The following is a 19,487-nucleotide window of genomic DNA, read 5'->3' as shown; positions in this document are numbered from 1 at the left end:
CATGTATTTTGTTATAAGCAAAGAAACAGGCTATTACACACTCCACCTCAGCCCCATTGGGACACTCAGGACTGCATGGTTTGTTGATAAAAAGCTTAGCTCAAGAATTGGACCACCCAGGTGCAGCCTTGCTACTGATATGCTGTGTGATGCTGGGCTAGTTACTCAGTCTCATAGTTTCACCCTAAAATGGGATGACATCCATACTTAGCCTGTAGGTTAGTTGCAAGGATTCAACAGAACAGTACATGCCATATGTTCTTGATAAATGCTAGCTTTCTTTGTCCCTGAAAGTGGGTAGGGAGGAGGGGGACACACTAAAATGAAGTGGATCCTTCTGGTGGATTTGGTGCAGGAAGCATAGAATCTTTGTCTTGATTTCCACCACCCCTCCCCCACTCGCAGTGGCAACTTGACCGCTGCCTCTGTTTCCCCAGTCACCTCTGCTGGAGGCATCAGGAGGAAGAGAGAGGAATGAAAGCAAGTGAGATGCTATGACGTGTTCTCTAAAGTCAAGAATGAATCACTGTCTTGAACTTGCTATTTTCTCCTGACCTTGTGTTAATTTCTAGCTCAAAATAAAAGGATTTCTCTTCAGTACCAGGAAAGGCTAAAACATAATTCTATGTTGGCACACAGTCTGCCTAATGAGATCGAATCCACTCGTTGGCACAGTCATGGAATTTACGATGCAGAAAGAGTGTTATCTCAGATCATCTGAGATCCTGTATGAGAAAGTGAGGATCTCTCTAAATGTAAACTAGTAGCTTTGCCTCTGTTAACTGGGAGGAAACCAAGGCCCAGAGAGGTTGAATGATTTGGCCCACGTCACACAACCATAGAACCAGTCGGTAAAAAAGACGGCTGAGGGAGGCAGCGAGGGGCTGAGAGAGAGGAAAGTTCCAGCGTGCGAGTGACTGTGCATATGTGTGAGCGTGTGCAGCTGAGAGAGCGTGAGCCTCTGAGGTAGAAAGAAAAATATTTGGGCCATTTGAAGTTCCACCTGCACTTTGAGTGTGAGTAGATGAGTGTGAGCAAGATACAGGATTGAGAATGAGTGTGCAAGAGGGATACGAATGAGTGAGAGAGGAAATCCGAGTGCTAGGGGGAGAAAGAGAGAGAAAGAACAGGAGGAGGAAAAACATTTGGGCCGCTTTCAAATTCCCACAGTTGAATAAATCAAAACAGATTGTTTTGAGACAAAGAGGCCATTTCAAACCACATCCCATATACCAAAGTCAACCCAAATGGCCCCATTCGATGCTTTCTCATAACCAATCATAACAGCAACAGTAACACTCACAATCATATTTAGGATTCTTGAGCAGCAACCAGGTTCAGTACGAAATTTCCTCCTCGTAGCCATCCTAAGAGGCTGGTGTTATTAACACCCATTTTCCAGATAAGGTGGGAAAGCCTTGGTTCAGAGAGAGGAAGTCACTTGGTCCCCACACCTCCCTTCCCAGGTGATTTCTGGGGTAAGAAAGCCTGGTGGGCAGCAGAGAGCCAAGCAGCAAGCTTCTTGCTGAAGCGCTGTGTCTCCGAGTACCATCCCCTGGAGGCCGGCTGCTCCTGGCGGCTGCAGGCGGGATGGAGAAGGAAGGCGCCAGGGAGCTGGCATGTTCCCGGAAGCCGGCTGCCCCACAAGGCAAAGCAGATGCTCGCCTGTGGGGGAGTGCCTGGCGCCATGAGCAGCAGGGTTAGCTGCTGGGAGCTGTGGTCACCACCCTGCCTGGGCACCCGGTCCTGACCCTTCCATGCAAGCTGGGCCCCGGTGCCCAGGGCTGAGCCAGGGAGGAGAGCACTGCCAGGCTCCAGAGAATGGTTTCCCATCTCCCACCCCAACATCAGCAAAGGGAAGGCTGAGTCCAGGTGGCTACTCCCCACTAAGCGAGTCTCCCCTCCCAACAGCATGAGGGGACCAGGCAGGTTGTGGGGACTGTGCACAAATGTAGCTCCACTTAGCATCCACACTGACCAGGCAGGCAGTGCAGTTTCTAATCACAATCTCATCCTAACCCCAAAACTCCCCTCACTTTACAAATGGGTAAACTGAGCCCCAAAGAGACTAATTAACTCACCCAAAGTCACCCAGATAGTAGATGAAGATAGGTCAGGATTGAACCCCAGCATGAGCAGGAGACCTTTGCTCCTTTCTAACTCACCTGAAAGGCTTTCTCTCTGACAGAGACTGGAGAAAAGCAGAGTCCCAGAGAGAAGCATTTTGTCATGGACGCCATATTCAAATCCCAACAAGGACCCTGAAGCAAAACGGGGAAGAAGCAACATGTCCCAAAGGGGGTGGCCGCTGCTCACCCCTAGCCCACGTTTGCCATGCACAAGTCCAGACTGCCAGACCATCCTCATTGTCTGAAATCTAGTTCCATCTCCCACTTTTTCACCTGGTTAGAATCAGCTTTAATGATTTCTGTTTTGTCAATAGAATGTTTAAAGTTGAACTATTATATGCCTGCAGAAAAGTACATAGATCTGCAGTGTACAGCTCAGTTATTATCACAAACTGAACATATGTGTATAATCACCAATCAGAATAAGAAAATGAACCGACGAGCACACAGAAGACCCTGTGACCCCTACCGAGCACTCCCCACCTCCTGCCCAAAAGTAATCAATCATGACAGTGACTTCCACCACCAGAGATTCACTTTTCTGACTTTGAATTTCACATAAATAGAGTCATACTATATATTCATTCACATCTGGTGTCTTTTGCTCAACACTGGGATTCTTTTTTTTTTTTTAATTAGTCCAATCCAAGAGCATGAGATATCACTTTATTTACTCAAATCTTTTTATTATCTTTTTTTTTGCCACTGGCTGGTATGGGGATCCGAACCCATGACCTTGGCGTTATAAGGCTGCGCTCTAACCAACTGAGCTAACCGGCCAGCCCAACATTGGGATTTTGAGATTCCTCCAAGTTGTTGTTAGCAGCAGGAACCCATTCATTCTCTTTGCTGTGTAGTATTCCACTATGTGGCTACATAGCTCCTTTATCCATTCCACTATTTATGGACATTTGGGCCATTTCCAGTTATTGCCTGCCATGAGTAATGAAGCTGCACACATTCTTACACATGGCTTCTGTGGGGCATATGTATGCAGTTCCATTGGTTATATCCTTAAGAGTGGAATTGCTGGGTTACATTTCCCAACATTCTAATGTTGGGTCAATTTCACATTTTAAACATTGTGCACATTAAACAGAACACATCTGCAGCTTGGATCTGGCCTACAAGCCACTGCCTTGCATCCTTGGCCTGTATATTTCATTCATTTTAGCCACTGGCCAGACACCTTCCATATGAGCTCATTGGTACCTCACCTGTTCACATAGTATGGTGAGGCAAATCCTAACACCCCATCTCACACTGATGAACGAATGGAGGCCTCAACAGGCTGTCAATAGCTGTACTTAGTGTTTCTCTACCAGGATGGAATTATATTAAAATCCCTTGAGCAACCACTTCAAAATACATATGCCGAGCAATGCACTAGTCCAACTCCAGAGGACCAACCAGATTGTCTGAGAAAGGAAGACTCCCATGCATGATTATTTTGATATCTGGCCTAATTGAGAACCATCATCTTAGGTCACACAACAACAAACCCAGTGACACAGCACCCAGTTTCCCCAGTCGCTTAGCTCTACCAAGTACCCCAAGGTTCCCCAAATCTATTCTGTATGCTAGTGCTCCACCTTCCTCCAACACGCTGAGCCTAGATAAAACAGCCTCATCCACCTTCAGCTGGGCTTAATGCAGCTCCTATGAATCAATCAGAGTTGCCATTTGAGATGAAAAGTATTTGCCATCTAGGTTCCACCTGCTATTCAGGTGCTGCTCCTGCTATTCAGCATTGGCCCCTGAAATCCTTGCTACTGTCTTAAGCAGCTCAGCCTTCTTACGCCAGGATGGTTATAAGAGAAGCAGAGAAAAAACCCAAGCCTGGCTCCGTTCTTCAGCTTATTTGATTCTATTCCCCATACCAACCCTGTGAAGCTGTGAAGATAATTTATCTCTGCCCCAGTGTGTTTTTGTTTATGTGTTTGTTTTTGTTTTTTTGTCCTGATTTCTTCAGATGGCAAACAGGCCCAGAGAGGGTAGTGCTTTGTCCCAGGTCACACGGCTAGGCTGTGGCAAAGCTGGAGCTTGAACCTACACCCCCATTTCTAACCCAGAGTTCTTTCTCTCCACTCCATGGAGTTTCTCTCAATCACTTAGGAACCACTGAAAGAGCCAGAAACATGACAGTAGCTAGGCTGTGGCAAAGCTGGAGCTTGAACCTACACCCCCATTTCTAACCCAGAGTTCTTTCTCCCCACTCCATGGAGTTTCTCTCAATCACTTAGGAACCACTGAAAGAGCCAGAAACATGACAGTAACCTCATTCATCTCAAACCAATCACATCTGTTTCACTTCTTCCCTTGTAAGCAGTAAACAGTGGAGACAGAGCCCAGGCCAGCTGCAGGCTGGGATCTCAGTGCAGAGCAGAAACTGCAGCCCAGAGTAGACCAGGCGTCCTTCTCACGTTGATCCCTGGGCTATAAGAAAGAGATTTTCCCTAATGCAGCTGAGATTGGTGATCTGACATCACTGAAAATTGCTCTTTTCCAAAGCAATGATACACACAAACCCAGGGAGGAGGCGCCACTGTCGAGGTGTTTGCAGCAGCAGCCCAGGAGGCCTCTGTTGTCTTACTGCTTTCTGTCTTTATTAACATTTGCGGAAAAACTCATGGTGCATTTTGCTGCAAATGAAAACCAAGAAATCTCATTTTCTCCCTACAGCCAGGCCAGATGGCTCCTTCTTGCTCTCTTCTCCCTACGCTAGAATTAAATTTTTTTCAAAAAAAAATCTCAGAAGAACCCAAAAGTTCCTAACATCTGCAAATCTGCCTTTTTGAGGCCATTTTTAGCAAAATGTGCCGAAACTGGGTCTTTGGATTGTGTTATAATGGCATTTCCTCCCTCAGGAACAGCTTTATCTGCATCTCCAAAGTCTTTTCCTTCTGTGGGGCTGAAGAAGATACCCAGCAGGACTGTCCAGGACGAGGAAGCAAAGGCAGGACTCCAGGAATGGCCAGCCCATTTGTGAGTCTTCCTACTGCTCCCAGAGGTGGCAGCACTGGTGGGACAGGAAAAGGATCCAAGGTCAACTCAAACTGTGGGGAATTTTTAGCTTGGGGCACACATCTTCCCACGTGGCCTCAAACTTCTGGACTTGGCCGTTCATGGCGAGGCATGGCTGCCCTGCGGAGGCCCTGCCGGCACTGTGCTCAGCATTCAATGTGCAGTTAATCCCCCTATCCACCTGCACTGCTGTTATCTAGTTTCACACGGCAGCAAAAAGGAAGCACCAGGATGTAACTGGCCCAAGGTCATACACACACACCAGAAAGTGGCAGAGCTGGAATCCACCCACGATGGCCTAACCCCAGACCCCAGCTCTAACCACTGCACACACAACTCTTTCCATTACTCACTGAACTGGCAGGAAGAACTTTGCCTAATCCTACTGCTCCTCACCCTCAAAACATTGTCATCTTCCACCTTCAATGTCACACTTATTTCTGACACGGCCCTTGATGACGCCTTAAGGCAGAGGTTCAGGGTTGGCAGAACCCATACAAGTGCATATGTGTGCACCCAGACATGTGTTACCAACCCCTGAATTCTTTCAGAGGGAAAATGTGCTACCTGTTGACAGCCTCTGCAGGAGAGAGAAGAATCCAGATGTGAGGTAGGAAGATGATCTGCCAGCTCCCATAGGAGGGCTCTTAAGAACGATGCTTTCTAATGAGCCTCCAAGTATCAAAAGGCACAATTCAGTCCCGAGGAATCAGACAGTATCAGATAGGTAAGGGCAGGGGCTAGGGCTCCCATGAAGCCCTCCCTCTGCAGGTACAAGACAGGGAGCTGGCCCAGGGAGGCCCGGCCTGCTAGGCCCACCAATGTCCTCAGCCAGGACCCATAAGAAAGGGTCTCCAACACCAGGACAGTGTGCAGCAGGGAAAAAAGGTGATTCGGATGCTGGAGGGGCCATCTCCTCTGTCCCTTTTGCTCCATGCATGTTAGAAGTACCATGCCTAGGGCACCCACACAGGGAGCAGGGGATCCTCCAAGACCAAGAAAGCAGAAACACTCTGCGAAGCTGGAATGTAGCTCACTTGTTTACTGTCTCCATTCAAATGCCACGAGGACTCCACAGCTGCCCCCAGAACTCCCCCTTCTAGAAGGGTGTTTCGTTTTAATCCTGTACATTTCTCACCAGTAGACATGCATGAACTCACATATACATCTTTATTTAACTGTATTATTATCATCATTATTATTTTTCCAAAAAGATTCTATCAGTGAGGTCATTTTTCTTTACACACACATACACACACGCACGCACACACACTTCTCAAACAGGTTTGAATAGACCTTTGTGAGTGGTTGGGCTACTCTGAAACAAAAATTGCCCATTATTTAAATTTAAATTCAATTACACAGCAACCACTTTTTAAAAAGAATATTCTTATTTGAGCTCATTGTGCAGCAAATCATCAGACGCTTTCTTTCTTCAAACTACTTTGAGAAGGAGAAATTATCAAATGAAAGGGAGGAAATGTTTTGCATATCATTCCAGCTATTGAAAATAATGCCTGTGAATGGATTGTCCTCTCTCCTCTTAATACATTTCAACAACACCCCCACTTCCATCAACAACACGCCTGGCTTCCTGAGTACTTTTCTCCAGGGGTGCGAGGCTCCAGGGTCATGTTCCCCCCAGTGGAGACTCTCAGCGGGGACCCGGCAGCTCTGGATTCAGAAGGAGACCCAGAGAACAGGCAGCCCCCCACTCCCCGATGTGGATGAGCTATCAGCAGTCACGAGTTTGTTAGAGCCAAACCAGGACCATCATGTCAGCTGAAGAAGAGTGGGACAGCGATGCACGGGGCAGATCTAGGTTGAGGTCCTGTTCTCCCAGTTTCCTGCTAATACCACATTCCCGGGGCTCTGTCACCACTGAAGAGGGAAGCCCCTCAGCAGTCCACAGGGTCACGAGTTTGTTAGAGCCAAACCAGGACCATCATGTCAGCTGAAGAAGAGTGGGACAGCGATGCACGGGGCAGATCTAGGTTGAGGTCCTGCTCTCCCAGTTTCCTGCTAATACCACATTCCCGGGGCTCTGTCACCACTGAAGAGGGAAGCCCCTGGGAAAAACTCCCACCTGTGGCCCCAGCTCCATCCCCTCCACCTGGCTGTGCCCTGCCCTCTCCCGGGCCTGGCAGGCAGTGGGTCAGAGGCCCCTGTTTGCCTTGGCTCTTCAGCCTGCTCTCCCAGCAAGAAGCCTCTGGAAAGGAAAAGACAACAACAAAAAGCCCTTTGATCTGCCAACTGATGCCCTCCTCCTACACTAGAGGAAGGTAGGAATCACCCTCTATCTTGACCCTGGACTACCCTTCCCATGTCCTCCCCAAAGGGCCCCAGAGGCTCTTTACCAGACCCCACCTACCTCAGGCCCCTGGACCCTGTTAGATGAAAAGGCCACATGGGGAGAGGCAGGAGGAGAGGCCAGAGAGGGCCAAGAAACTATGAGAGAGAAGGTGGCCATCAACCCAGTCACCCCACAATAGGTGGTGTCCGCAGGTTTCTTGGTGGGACGTCAGGAAAGTGGTGTGTGTAAGAAAAGCATTTCAGTGCAGCGGTTGGAACCAGACTGAGCCAGCTTGCTGTGCAGCAGCAGAATGCCAGGCTCCCATCACAAAGGGTGCAGAAGGCAGCAGACATTGACCTGTGCCTCTCCCACGTCCCCACAGCCCATCCTGGAGAACCCCCGCTGCTTCAGTGGACAGTTCTGTTTGCTCTGGTGGCTCCTACCTCGAGCTCCCCTTGGGTCTCTTGGCCAGAAGGCAGGCAGGAAGTGCGGGAAGCTGGTGTCCCTGGGAGCAGCCCTCAGCCAGTGAAGCGGGTGCTGGTGAATAAATGCCCGGCCTCATCACCGCTTGTCGGAATGATTCTGGGGTGTGCCCCACAGTCTCTCGGGGATTCCCTGGGGGGACTGAACCCCACTTGCCCCAGCGGTAAGCTGCTCACTGGTGCACTTTTATCGGTTCTCCCTTCCTCCCTGCCCACTCACTTCTGTCTGCGATCAACTTCATATATAAGCTGTTTGCACCAAATCATTGCTCAGGTTCTGCTGTTGGAGTCATCCAACTAAAACAAGGTAGAAGTGTCTGTGCTGATACAGAACAAGAGAACAAGCTCAAGATGCAGGGTAGTACGCATGGAACACCACCAGGGATGTAAAAAAGAAGGGCACTCTGTACACGGATGTGCCCATACACTGCAAGGAAAATTCGAAAGAGGCATGAGGTGGTGACACTGGTTGTCTCTGGGCGAGGAGTCTGGTTTAAGGCTGTTACCTGTCATTGATCATGCTTCTGGTCTACTTTCATATTCTCTTACTAAGTTCACTCTTCATTTTTTCCTAAGTCTTTCACTAGTAAACGTGATTATTTTTGAAGAGCTGAAAACTGCTGGAAAATCAAAAAAAATAAACTACAGAGAGAGAGAAAACCCTGGAATCAAAAATCCCCCTCACTTCCTGGGACCCTCCCTCTTCTCTCCCACCCCATTGTGGTCTGTCCCCCCTCAAGGCTGGGGTGCAGAAGGATAAGTCCCAATTCCCTCCGTGGTTTGGCAGCTGCCACCAACAAGGGATTAAGGGCTGGAAGGGAGCAAAGGGCCAGAGAAGAGGCTGTTGAGCCCCCTGGATCCTGATTTCCTCTAAACATTGGCTGTTAAGAAACAAACCAGCTCTAACAGGGAAGACCCTGGTGTCCTGCAGAGAAGCACAGCCAAGAAACAGAACAGCTAGTCGTAGAGTGTGGGCTCAAGGTCTGGACTACTTGGGTTTACATTTCTATACCTCGGGTTTACCAGCTGTGTGACCTTGGGCAAATGACTTAACCCCTCTGTGCCCCCATTTCTTCAGCCATAGAATGGGAATAACCATAGTACTGAATTAGAAGGTGTTATGGGCTGAACTGTGTTCCCCCAAAATTCATATGTTAATTTAAGCCCTAGCTTACAGTACTTCAGAATGTGACTGTATTTGGAGAGATGACCTTTAAAAAGGTGATTAACTTAAAATGAGGCTTTATGGTGGGTCCTAATCCAATCTGACTGGTATTCTTAAAAGAGGAAATTTGAACACACAGGAGACATCAATCAGCAAGAAGAGGTGATTAACTTAAAATAAGGCTTTATGGTGGGTCCTAATCTAATCTGACTGGTATTCTTAAAAGAGGAAATTTGAACACACAGGAGACATCAATCAGCAAGAAAGCAGCCATCTGCAAGCCGAAGAGACAGACCTCAGAAGAAACCAAATCTGCAACACCTTGATCATGAACTTACAGCCTCTAAAACTGGGAGAAAATAAATTTGACATGAATTACTTTACGTAATCCTCACAACTGAAAAAATTAGATATTATTTTTAGTCCCATTTTATGGATGAGAAAATGAGGCACAGAGAGGTTAACTCACCTAAGGTAAATGGGAAAGCTGGTCCTCAAACCAGGATGGCTCCAGAGTCCTGGCTGTAAACCATTCTGTTGGCTGATAAGATCGGACTTACACATGCCTGGCACCCAGCAAATGATCAATACATGTTAATTGTAATCATTGCCCAAAACAACCTGAAAAAAGACTGGCTTGCAGAGGAGAAAATGGAGGGAAAGGACTTTCTGAGTACCTGCTGAGTGCCCGGGCCTATGCCAGGTACCTGGGACACGGGGGTGAGCAGACAGACATAGTCACTGCATTCTAGGGATTACACTAGCATGGATGAGATGGATGTTAAATAATCACACAGACAAGTCAACAATTGCCCAACAGTGACAAAAATGGGTAGGGAGAGGACTGTGGAGCGATCAGAGCCAACAGAGGGGAATTTGGCCCATTCAGGAATCAAGGAGGGCTTCCTGGAGGAGGTGATGCAGGGGCTGGGATCCAAAGGATGAGGAGGAGTCAGGTTATTAAAGAGGGAAGCAAAAGCAGTCCAGGGGAAGAAAGAGCATGAAGAGTGGCCCATGTGGGTGGGGGCAAGAGAAAGGAACAAGGTGGCAGGTGGGCTGGAGCAGAGGGTCAGGCTTGGGTGGGGAGGGACAGAGGCTGCATGAAAGCCTTTTTTGCACACAAAGCAGCTAACATTACACAACAGATGTTTTCCCTAACAAAGTGTGTAAGTCACACTTCTGTAAATTGAATTTCATTTTTAAGGCAGCAGGGAACAACAGAAGTCTTAGAGTTAATTTGTCTATACATTGAATGAGGACCCTCTAATCCAGCTGGCATTTCATAGATCCAGGCTCCCTAAAGTGAGGTGCATCTGCTGGGTAATAACCTGGAGAAAGACTGTCCTCTCTTTGGTGTGTTGGAAACAGCAGGAATGGTCTCTGGTGGCCGTGTCATTCTGTTCCCCCATAAGTCATGGGAGAAGCCCCATGTTCTGAGTGTGATCTCCCCACTGAGCAACCATATTCTGCTTCCTGGGGTGACTACAATTTGGACTCCCCTTCCTCGGCTTCTCCTCATCCTCCAAGCTTCAACTTGTACTTCACCTCCACGAGGAGGTCTCCTCTGTTCCCAGCCCCCTGAGTGTTTTCATGGCACCCTACAGCTCCCCTTTGGCTTATTGCCATGGTATCCTGAGTGCCCCCAACATACAGGGGCTCATAGGTACAGGCCGTGGTGCACAGTGAGGAAAGGTGTAATCCTGAAGAAGCTATGACTAAGAATTCATTCATTCATTTTCTCATTCACTCATTCATTCATCATGTATACACTGAGCATCTGCTCAACTCCAGGCACTGGGCTTCACCCTGCTGGTTCCATGGAGAACAAGGCAGACATGTCTCTGCTCTTGCTCTATGGAGGGACACAGATGACAAATAACATATTTAGGTTCCTGTAATTCTAACATTCATTGAACACCTTTGATGTGCCATATTCGATCCTAGGAGATACATTTATGCATTTTAGCCTTTTTTTTTGGCAACTGGTCAGTACAGGGATCCAAACTCTTGCCCTTGGTGTTATCAGCATCACACTCTAGCCAACTGAGCTAACCAGCCAGCCCTGCATTTTAATACAATTTTATCTTCATAAAACCCTATGAGTTAAAATGAAGGCACAGAGAGTTTAAGTGATTTATCAAAGATCAAACAAAAGTCATGATATGAGGCTGAACTGGGATTTGAACACAGGCTGGTGTGTTCAGAAGCTGCACTCCCAACCCTCGACAGCAGGTTGCCTCCTCTGCTTTGTTGCACCAGGATGAGGCTGAGTATATGAGCCCCTCAGCCTCAGCTGGGCCCCCTAACCATACTGGGCCCCTAAGGGATGGGCTCTGGAGCTGAGAGTCATCACCAAGTCCTCCCACGGGCCCTCCCTATGCAGAGATATCCAGACGTGCCACTGGGGAGGAAAGCCCAACTTGCAGAAGTCACAGTGGTTTCTAGTGTTAAAGGCGAACCCAAAATAAATATCAAGCAAGAGCAATTCATCTCAAACTGATATTCTCAACTAGAGAGGAGATGGAACCCGCAGGCAACTCTGGAAAGACAAGTTGAGAGAATGTAAACAGTGCCTTTCGTTCAGTCATTTCAAATAATTATTTCTAGAAAATGTTCTACCTCTGTATTAGTCTGTTTTCTGTTGCTATAACAGAAATACCTAAGACTGGGTAATTTATAAGGAAAAGAGGTTTATTTGGCTTATGATCCTGGGATAGCTGCATTTGGCATGGTCTTCAGGCTGCTTCTACTCAAGGCAGAAAGTGGCAGGCAGCTGGCGGGTACAGGAGATCACATGGCAAAAGGAAGCAAGAGAGAGAGAGAGAGAGAGAAGGTGCCAGGGTCTTTTTAAAACAACCAGCTCTCACAGGAACTAATAGAGCGAGAACTCGCTCATTAATCCCTCCTCCCCAGGGAGAGCATTAATCCATTCATGAGGGATCCGCCCACATGACTCAATCAGTTTCCAACACTGCCACTTTGTAGATCAAATTTCCACATGAGTTTTGGAGGGGACAACACATCCAAACTCCATCAACCTCTAATTGGTTATGATTCATATACGCCGATGCTTCCTGAGCCCAGACTGAACACCCAGCACCTTCCAGACCCGTTTGGAGGGAACAAAGATGAGTAACAGCTACTGGGGAGTGCTTACCTACTGACAAAGTATGTTTTGATGCAAACACTCACCTCCTTTGATGCTCATCACTTGGCTATAAGGTGGGTATAAAACCCCACTTTATTGATAAGAAAACTGAAATGTATAGAAGGTAACTTACCAATCACTTACTAGTTGTATAGTTGTATGAACTTGGGCAAATTACTCAACCTCTTTGCACAATTTCCTTGGTTACAGAATAGAGTATTAATACTACCCATCTCTTATGGATTGAATTGTGTACCCCGCAAAAAGATTAGTGGAAGTCCTAACGCCTGGTACTTGTGAATATCACCTCATTTGGAAATAGGGTCTTTGCAGATGTAATCAAGTTAAGATGAGGTCATTAGGGTGGGTCCTAACCCACTGTGACTAGTGTCCTTATAAGAAGAGAAGAGACAGACACACAGGGAGAATGCCACATCATGACAGAGGGATGGAGACTGGAGTGATGCATCTACAAGCCAAGGAGCACCAAGGATTGCCAGCAAGTACCAGAAGCTAGGAAGAGGCAAAGAAGGACCCTCCCCTAGAGCTGTCAGAGAGAACACCTTGATTTCAGACTTTTAGTCTCCAGAACTATGAGAATAAATTTCTGTTGTTTTAAGCCTCCCAGTTTGCAGTACTGAGTTACAGCAGCCCTGGGTTTCAACCTATACACCATCTCATCAGTCTACTGAACTGCTCCAAAGCCCCAGCCCCTGCCCCTGCCCCATGGGTTTCAGGTGGAGGGCTGCAGAAGCTGAGTCTGGGGGCAGGAGTGAGTGAGATGAGTTTGGAGGACCTCAAGGTGCTTGAGTCACCTGGCACGTGTGCCTGCTGCAGTGGAAGGCTACTCTCCTCAGAGCCCCCCTGGACAAGTGTCCAGGAGGAGAATGGGCGACCTCAGAACCCTGTCTTGAGGATCCTTCCTCTTCCTAGCCTCAGGCCTCTCCACTCATGTGTCCAGCCCATGAACTATTCCCCATTGGGTCGTGGAGGGGGCATTTCTGTTTGGGCTAGAGAAGTGTCTCATTCCCTTGGGGGCTAAAAATGATGAGTTGGGCCTGCCCTGCTGGAGGCAGCCCTAAATGTCAGGCAGCAGGTGGCCGTGGGACTGCTCCCCCGGGAGGCTCGGCGCACTTGGCCCGCGTGAGCACACTGCAATCTGTCCCAGCAGGAGAAACAGCCACATGGGGGTGGGAGAGAGGGTGGCAGGGAGCCTGTCTTAGCAGCACCCCTAAGCCCCATGCCCGCAGCATAGTTAGACATGAAAAGACGGGCCAAAATCCAAGGTCCAGGGCTTCGAACTCTCCTCCCATTTCAAATGGAAGCTGTATCACAAGTTCAACAAGAGCCTAGCCTGAGGCTGCTGGGAATGGGAGCCAGAGTCTGAGCAGGTGTGCTGGCAGCTTCTAGCCTCTCCCCAGGGGCTGTTCCCATGCTGGAGCAGCTTTTCCTTCCTGCTCAAGTGGAAGAGGAGTGAGGTGCAAACACGTTGACACCTCCTCTGTGACAGGCACTTGATTGGCTTTACCATTTCTATATTCTTTCCATTTTGCAGAGGAGAAAATAGAGGCAGGCCCAGAGAGATGAATGAGTGCTAAGTAGGAGTCAGGATTCAAACCTGGGTCTGGCCATCTTACTGTCCCCCGAAAAGCACGGCTGGAAAGCCTCATGAGGCCCACTAATCTTCCCTTCCTAATCCCACAAGGAGGCAAAGGGCAAGCACGGGTTTGCGTAGGTGGGACAGGAGCCACAGGTAACCCCATGTGTGCTCTGGGAGGCACCTCAAGCTTGAATGCACAGTATTCCCAAGCAGTGTACATGGGCTCCAAACTTCTACGGCTCTCACTACAAATATCTAAAACCATGGCTTCTCTCACCTCATGCCCCTAACTCCCTCAGCTTCCAGATAGTTCCTGCAAAGTCCCCTCCCCAGCCCTCACCCCAGCACGCACACACACATATAAGATGAATACAAGAGCTCCACATCATTTGGGAATTGGGGGAAGAGATAGGAGCAAAAGTAGGTTCTGGAAGGTCCTGGAAAAAGTTCTCAGAGCAGTAAATTTCAGTAAAGCAAAAGAGATCATGGGAGCACTGGGCTGAAAGTCACGGGCCAGGCTTAGTGCTGCCCTTGTGTGCACTGACTCGTCAGTCCCGAGGCCTCTCTGAGCCCCACCTCCCTCCAGTGTGTTACAGACACAGTATGATCTGCCCAGAAGTAATTTCCATATATACAGTTTGTAATCTATAAAGAGCCGTGCACATCAGGGATCATCAGGGAAAGGAAAGCGTTGTCTAGCCCTAACCGATAGTGAGCACTCCCAAACTGTCTAGCCCCATGATAACAATCACTAGGATCGCTCAGAGTAACAGCCTTCCTGGTTATGAGGCAGAGGGTGGGTGTCCCCTCCGAGCAGTCGGAAGAGACTGTCCCAGCCAGGACGGACCAATAAAGTCCAAAGCCTTAGATGCAGACCTGACCCAGCCCACGTCCCTGCAGCAGACCAAGAGCAGAACACAAAGAGGGGAGCAGGGCCAGCCAGACATCAAGCAACGCAACAGAAGAGTCAGATTATTTACTCTAAAGTCGAAAGTGTCTTCTAGGAAGATGGCCTTTTATTTGGGTGAATCTGAGAATTGTTTATCAGCCTAAACTCATTATCTGCACATATGGTCTTCATACTATGGTTCAGGGCGGGAAACAAAGGGTGGAAGGGAGAGGATAGGCAAATACTAGCTGATGAAATATCATCCCGCAAGTGCCAGAAACCAGGATATTTTCAGTGACGTCAAATTGGGCTTCCTGCCACAAGGATGGGGCCACTGTGAGAATAATCACAAGATCCAGGAGGAGTTCCTCAGTGAGGAAGGGAAAGGAGGAAAAGAACCAAAAACGTAACTTATTCACCCTTGTCTTCCACCCCAAAAGCAGATTTTTCACACACACAACACAACACACACACACACACACACACACACTCTATGGCACAGAATATTAGAAAGGATCAAAATTGATCCACACACACAACACAACACACACACACACACACACACACTCTATGGCACAGAATATTAGAAAGGATCAAAATTGATCCCTCCCATTCCTCAATAATAGTAATAATAATGACAATGATGCTAGTGAAAATTTACTGAGCACTTACTATGTGCGGGGCACTGTGCTAAGTGTTTTCCAAGTTTTATTTGATTGACTCTTCACAGTAATCTGATGGGGTTATTACTAGTCCCATATTACAGACCAGGAAACTGAGGCACCAGAGGTTGAATGGCGAAGGTCACACGACATTTGAACGCAGGCAGTCTAACCACCATGCAATGCTGCCTCTCAAGAAATAGGAAAACTGAGGCTCAGAGAGGGGCGGTGGCTCACTCAAGGCCACATGGCTCCATTTGTAACAGAATCAGGGCTAGAACACAAATCTTCTAACCTCTGGCGCAGCAACCTTTCCACTCCATCCTGCTGCCTTCCCATATGTACACAGATGCCCATGACTCACAAACATGTTTTTGCTCATCTCCAAGTTGTTTAATTCACTAATTAAACCAGTAGTCATGGGGGCAGACAGGGCAAGGGCTGGGTCTTAAGATAACAAGTGCCCAGATGAAAGACCTGCTTTGGCAGCTGCAAACACTGGGGCTCATCACCTCAATCTCCCTCTTTTTAGTGTTTCATTATCTGCCCCCCAATCCCTGGCATGGAGCACTGATGCAGGTCCAAGGTGCCAGTCCAGGCAGCAGGAGGAGCCCAAGCTGGCACATTTGCTCAGTGGCATCAGGTGGCAGAAATGCCTGATCAACTGGCGTCATCTGCTCCGTGGGACCAAAGTGCTAGTTTCCAACCCTCCCCCCCCCCGCCTTTGCTGCGTCCCAGCCGAGCATGAACAAATGTTCCCAATTTTCCTTCTCCAATGACTGATGAAATAGGTCAGGAGAGCAGCCCTCTGGAAAGGGAGGGGTCCCTAAAATGTGCAGCCCAGCCACCGACGTTGGCTCTTCCCAGGGAAAAGTGGGGGCTGGACAGGCATCCGGAGAAAAGCAATGAGTGAGCAGGTCAACGGACACAGGACTCCCAGCAGGAACTGGCCACCGACGCTACCCTCTCTACCCAAAACCGCTGAGCACTGTGTTCACACAAGCCGGAGGACAATAGGTTTTAGAATCTGCCAGGTGCACTTGCCTTAGGACTTTGCTGTGTAAGGGTGGGCAGAGGGGCAAGCCAGCCAGCAGAGGCTCAGAAGGCAGGACCGAGTGGGCTGTCCAGACCCTAAAAGGTTAGACTCTCCTGACTTTAAGTTGCAAGGTCCCTCAGAATCCCCTAGGGCAATACCCTCATTTTACAGGATGGAAAAGCAGATTCAACAGGGGAAGTGACCCACTCATGGCTACATTGATGATCCAGAAGAGCTGGATTTCAAATCTGTTGTTTATCCCTTTTCTGGCCCCCCTTCCACAAATCTCTGCCATAATCCCTTGCTTCAATGCCTCCTCCAGACCTGTCCCCGCCCCAGCACCCTGTCCTCTAACCCATCCCCCACACCATTAAAACCTCATTTGGTAACTCGGAGAGCTATTTCCAGGTTGATATGGAATTTTTTAAAGGGTAGAGGGTCCTTCCTGCTCCACTCAAGGTGCCCTAAACCCAACTCCAGATTAACTTTTGCTTCTAGAAAGTGTCCTGCAGCTTTCATTGACATACTGCCATTTCAACCTCAGGTTGAGTAAAAAAGTCCCAGACAACATCCATTTTCATGGATTTGGGAACAAGGGAGACCAGGAAACAGAGTGCACAAGACTTTAAATTTTGCTATCAGAGATCTTGGACCTCGCCTGGGTGAAGTCTGAGTCTCCAGAAGATACACTAAGTCTGAGCTAAGTCTGAACTTGGACATCAGCAGCCCTCAGGAGCCTCAATCATCTCTTCAAATGGATTTGGGAACAAGGAAGACCAGGAAACAGAGTGCCCAAGACTTTAAATTTTGCTATCAGAGATCTTGGACCTCGCCTGGGTGAAGTCTGAGCTAAGTCTGAACTTGGACATCAGCAGCCCTCAGGAGCCTCAATCATCTCTTCAATTCAGGACAGGTGGGGTGTGGGTGGGTGCAGAGAGGAGGGGCAGAACAGGGGAACTGCCAGCCTTCTGGGGGCCCCAAGCTCACACACAGGTTCCAAGGGCAGGGCTGTGCCAAGCAGGCTTCCCTCAACAGAAAAACAAGTCATTAACAGCAAAACAAAACAAAAAAAAACCCGCCTTTTGTTTCCTGCCCCCTGGAATGTCTTAAAGTCACATCCAAAGACAACCGGCTTCTCCACCCTTTCCTTTTTCTCCTCTCCTCCTCCTCTACTCAAAATAAAAATTACGCTGATCTTTCTTTATGGCAACTTTGTCCTGGAGCATTTTGGTAGCATCCAACAAAAACATCTGTCAGGCTACATTGAACTCTGGAACCTCATCTCTCTTTCAGGGACCATCCCATCTCCATCACCTTTGTGCAGGGGACTCTGAGGACATGGGGCAGGGGGTGTCCCATGAGTACACACTGCTAACCAAGATAAAGATGAAAACTTCCCTGGCTACCGTGAGGCTACTGCCCCTTCTTTGATTTGCTCATTTGTGATCACTTGGGGTGCAGAGAGGAGGGAGGGAATGTAGTCCCTCCAGTGTCCCTTCAGTGGAACAGTCCCATATATGATGGCACTCTTCACATATACCAGCAGCCACCTCACTTGCCAAGGCACAGACACACAGACTCAGCCCTGAGGTCAGGGGACACAGAGCAGGTTTCCACCAACAATTATGAAGTGACCAGATGGATATGGCCAGTAGACTCCAGGCCCAAAGGGGTGGGGTGCTCTTGCTGACTGCTGAGAAATTTAACAATTCTGCCTGGACAGCTAAAGTCTTTAAGGGCGCCCACCACCCCCACCCCTGTGCCTCCGGTTTACTGTGCCCAGAGAGAGGATGGATGAGTGGACACAGCCCAAGACCCCCGCCTGCCCACACCTAGAAATTTGGCCAGATCCAGGGGAAAAGGTGTAACTTTTACGAAAAGGGTGCATTCCGTGGTTTGGATTTCAGCAACTCCAAGAAACCTCAGCAAGTTAATTCTCCAACCCTCTCTTTCCACATCAATTCACTGTTAGTGTAGTTTCTTCATTTTAGTTTTTCTGGGGGTGAAATTTTTATTCACTCACTCTTGCCAGACCTCCAAGAAAAATCACCTCCTGACAGCCAAGCTTTCCAGCACACGGCGCAGTTATACCTGGGGCACCCCAGCCTCACCCTCGGACCCTCTCCCCAGTCCGGTTGGGGCGGAGGCGGGGGTGCTCCTCGGGGCGGGCCCCCGCGCGTGTTGGGGCGTCTGTGAATCGCGTGTCCTGGATTTCGGTGCAGTCGTCTCCAAAGAGCCAGGGCTCGCCTTCCTGCGGATGAGAGGGCCGGGGAAGGGCGCCCCCTGGCGGGGGCCCACTCACCTCAATCCCGCCAGGACTCAGAACCGGCGCGAACCCACCCCAGCCAAGCAATCCCCAAGCGGACTCCCACGACACCCCCTAAACCTGGACATGCCCAAGCTTCGGGTCCACCCAGCACGCCCACGTTGCCTCCGCTTTCCTAAGCCGCACCCACCTCGTAGGGAATAAGGGGGGGCCCGGAGGAAAGCGTGGCGCCCCCGCCCCGCCCCGCTGCAGGGACCCCAAAGGCGGCCCGCTCTCAGCCCTCCTGCTGGGCCCAACAATCCTCCCGGCCCGCCTCCCCGCTCCTTGTCCCTAGTCCCTACCTGTCCTCCTACACGGTGGCGTGGCGACCACCTCCTCATCCCGGGCGCAGCCCTTGCCGAAACCCCGAGCCTTGAAACCACACCTGCCACCCCGCGCCATTCTCCGGAAGCCCCCACTCACCCACCCGCAGCGCTGGGCGCCGACTGGCACTGCACCTGTCCCGGGCGAAGCCCCTGTCCTGGGCGGATTGGGGGCAGGACCGGGGGCGAGCGCATCTCCCCTTCCCCCTCCCCCCACCCTGGTTGCTAGTTTGGGTAGAACTTGGTTCCTTTCCTGGGCTCCTCCTGGGATCCCCCCATCCCACCCCCAGTCCCTCACCGTGTCCAGCAGTCCCCCGAGGGCCGCGCGCGTGGGGTCTCCAAGTCCCCGGGGACGCAGCGGCGGAGCGCACCGAGGGCACGGAGCTGCGGAGCCCCCTGCCTTGCAGCGGCGGCGGCCGGACCCCGCGCCA

The 19,487-nt window shown here is 49.5% G+C and overlaps 1 protein-coding gene across 1 annotated transcript in view; it reads right to left on the bottom strand.

Annotated features, from left to right (window-relative positions):
- The window catches only part of TSPAN18 (tetraspanin 18), a 199,198-nt gene extending 180,063 nt beyond the window's left edge, over nt 1-19,135 (bottom strand). Inside the window, exons 1-3 of the mRNA XM_008574633.1 lie at nt 19,036-19,135; nt 18,885-18,940; nt 18,540-18,679 (exon numbers count right to left, since the gene is read on the bottom strand). Of these exons, the coding sequence (XP_008572855.1) occupies nt 18,540-18,679; nt 18,885-18,940; nt 19,036-19,135 (296 nt within the window). The remainder of the gene's footprint in view (nt 1-18,539; nt 18,680-18,884; nt 18,941-19,035) is intronic.
- Between the last annotated feature and the right edge of the window lie 352 nt (nt 19,136-19,487).

Source organism: Galeopterus variegatus, unplaced genomic scaffold (assembly GCF_000696425.1).
Source record: "Galeopterus variegatus unplaced genomic scaffold, G_variegatus-3.0.2 Scaffold1076, whole genome shotgun sequence".
In the NCBI taxonomy this organism is placed as follows: Eukaryota; Metazoa; Chordata; class Mammalia; order Dermoptera; family Cynocephalidae; genus Galeopterus; species Galeopterus variegatus.
The sequence above is the reverse complement of the archived record's forward strand: the minus strand, read 5'-3'. Positions and strand labels throughout refer to the sequence as shown.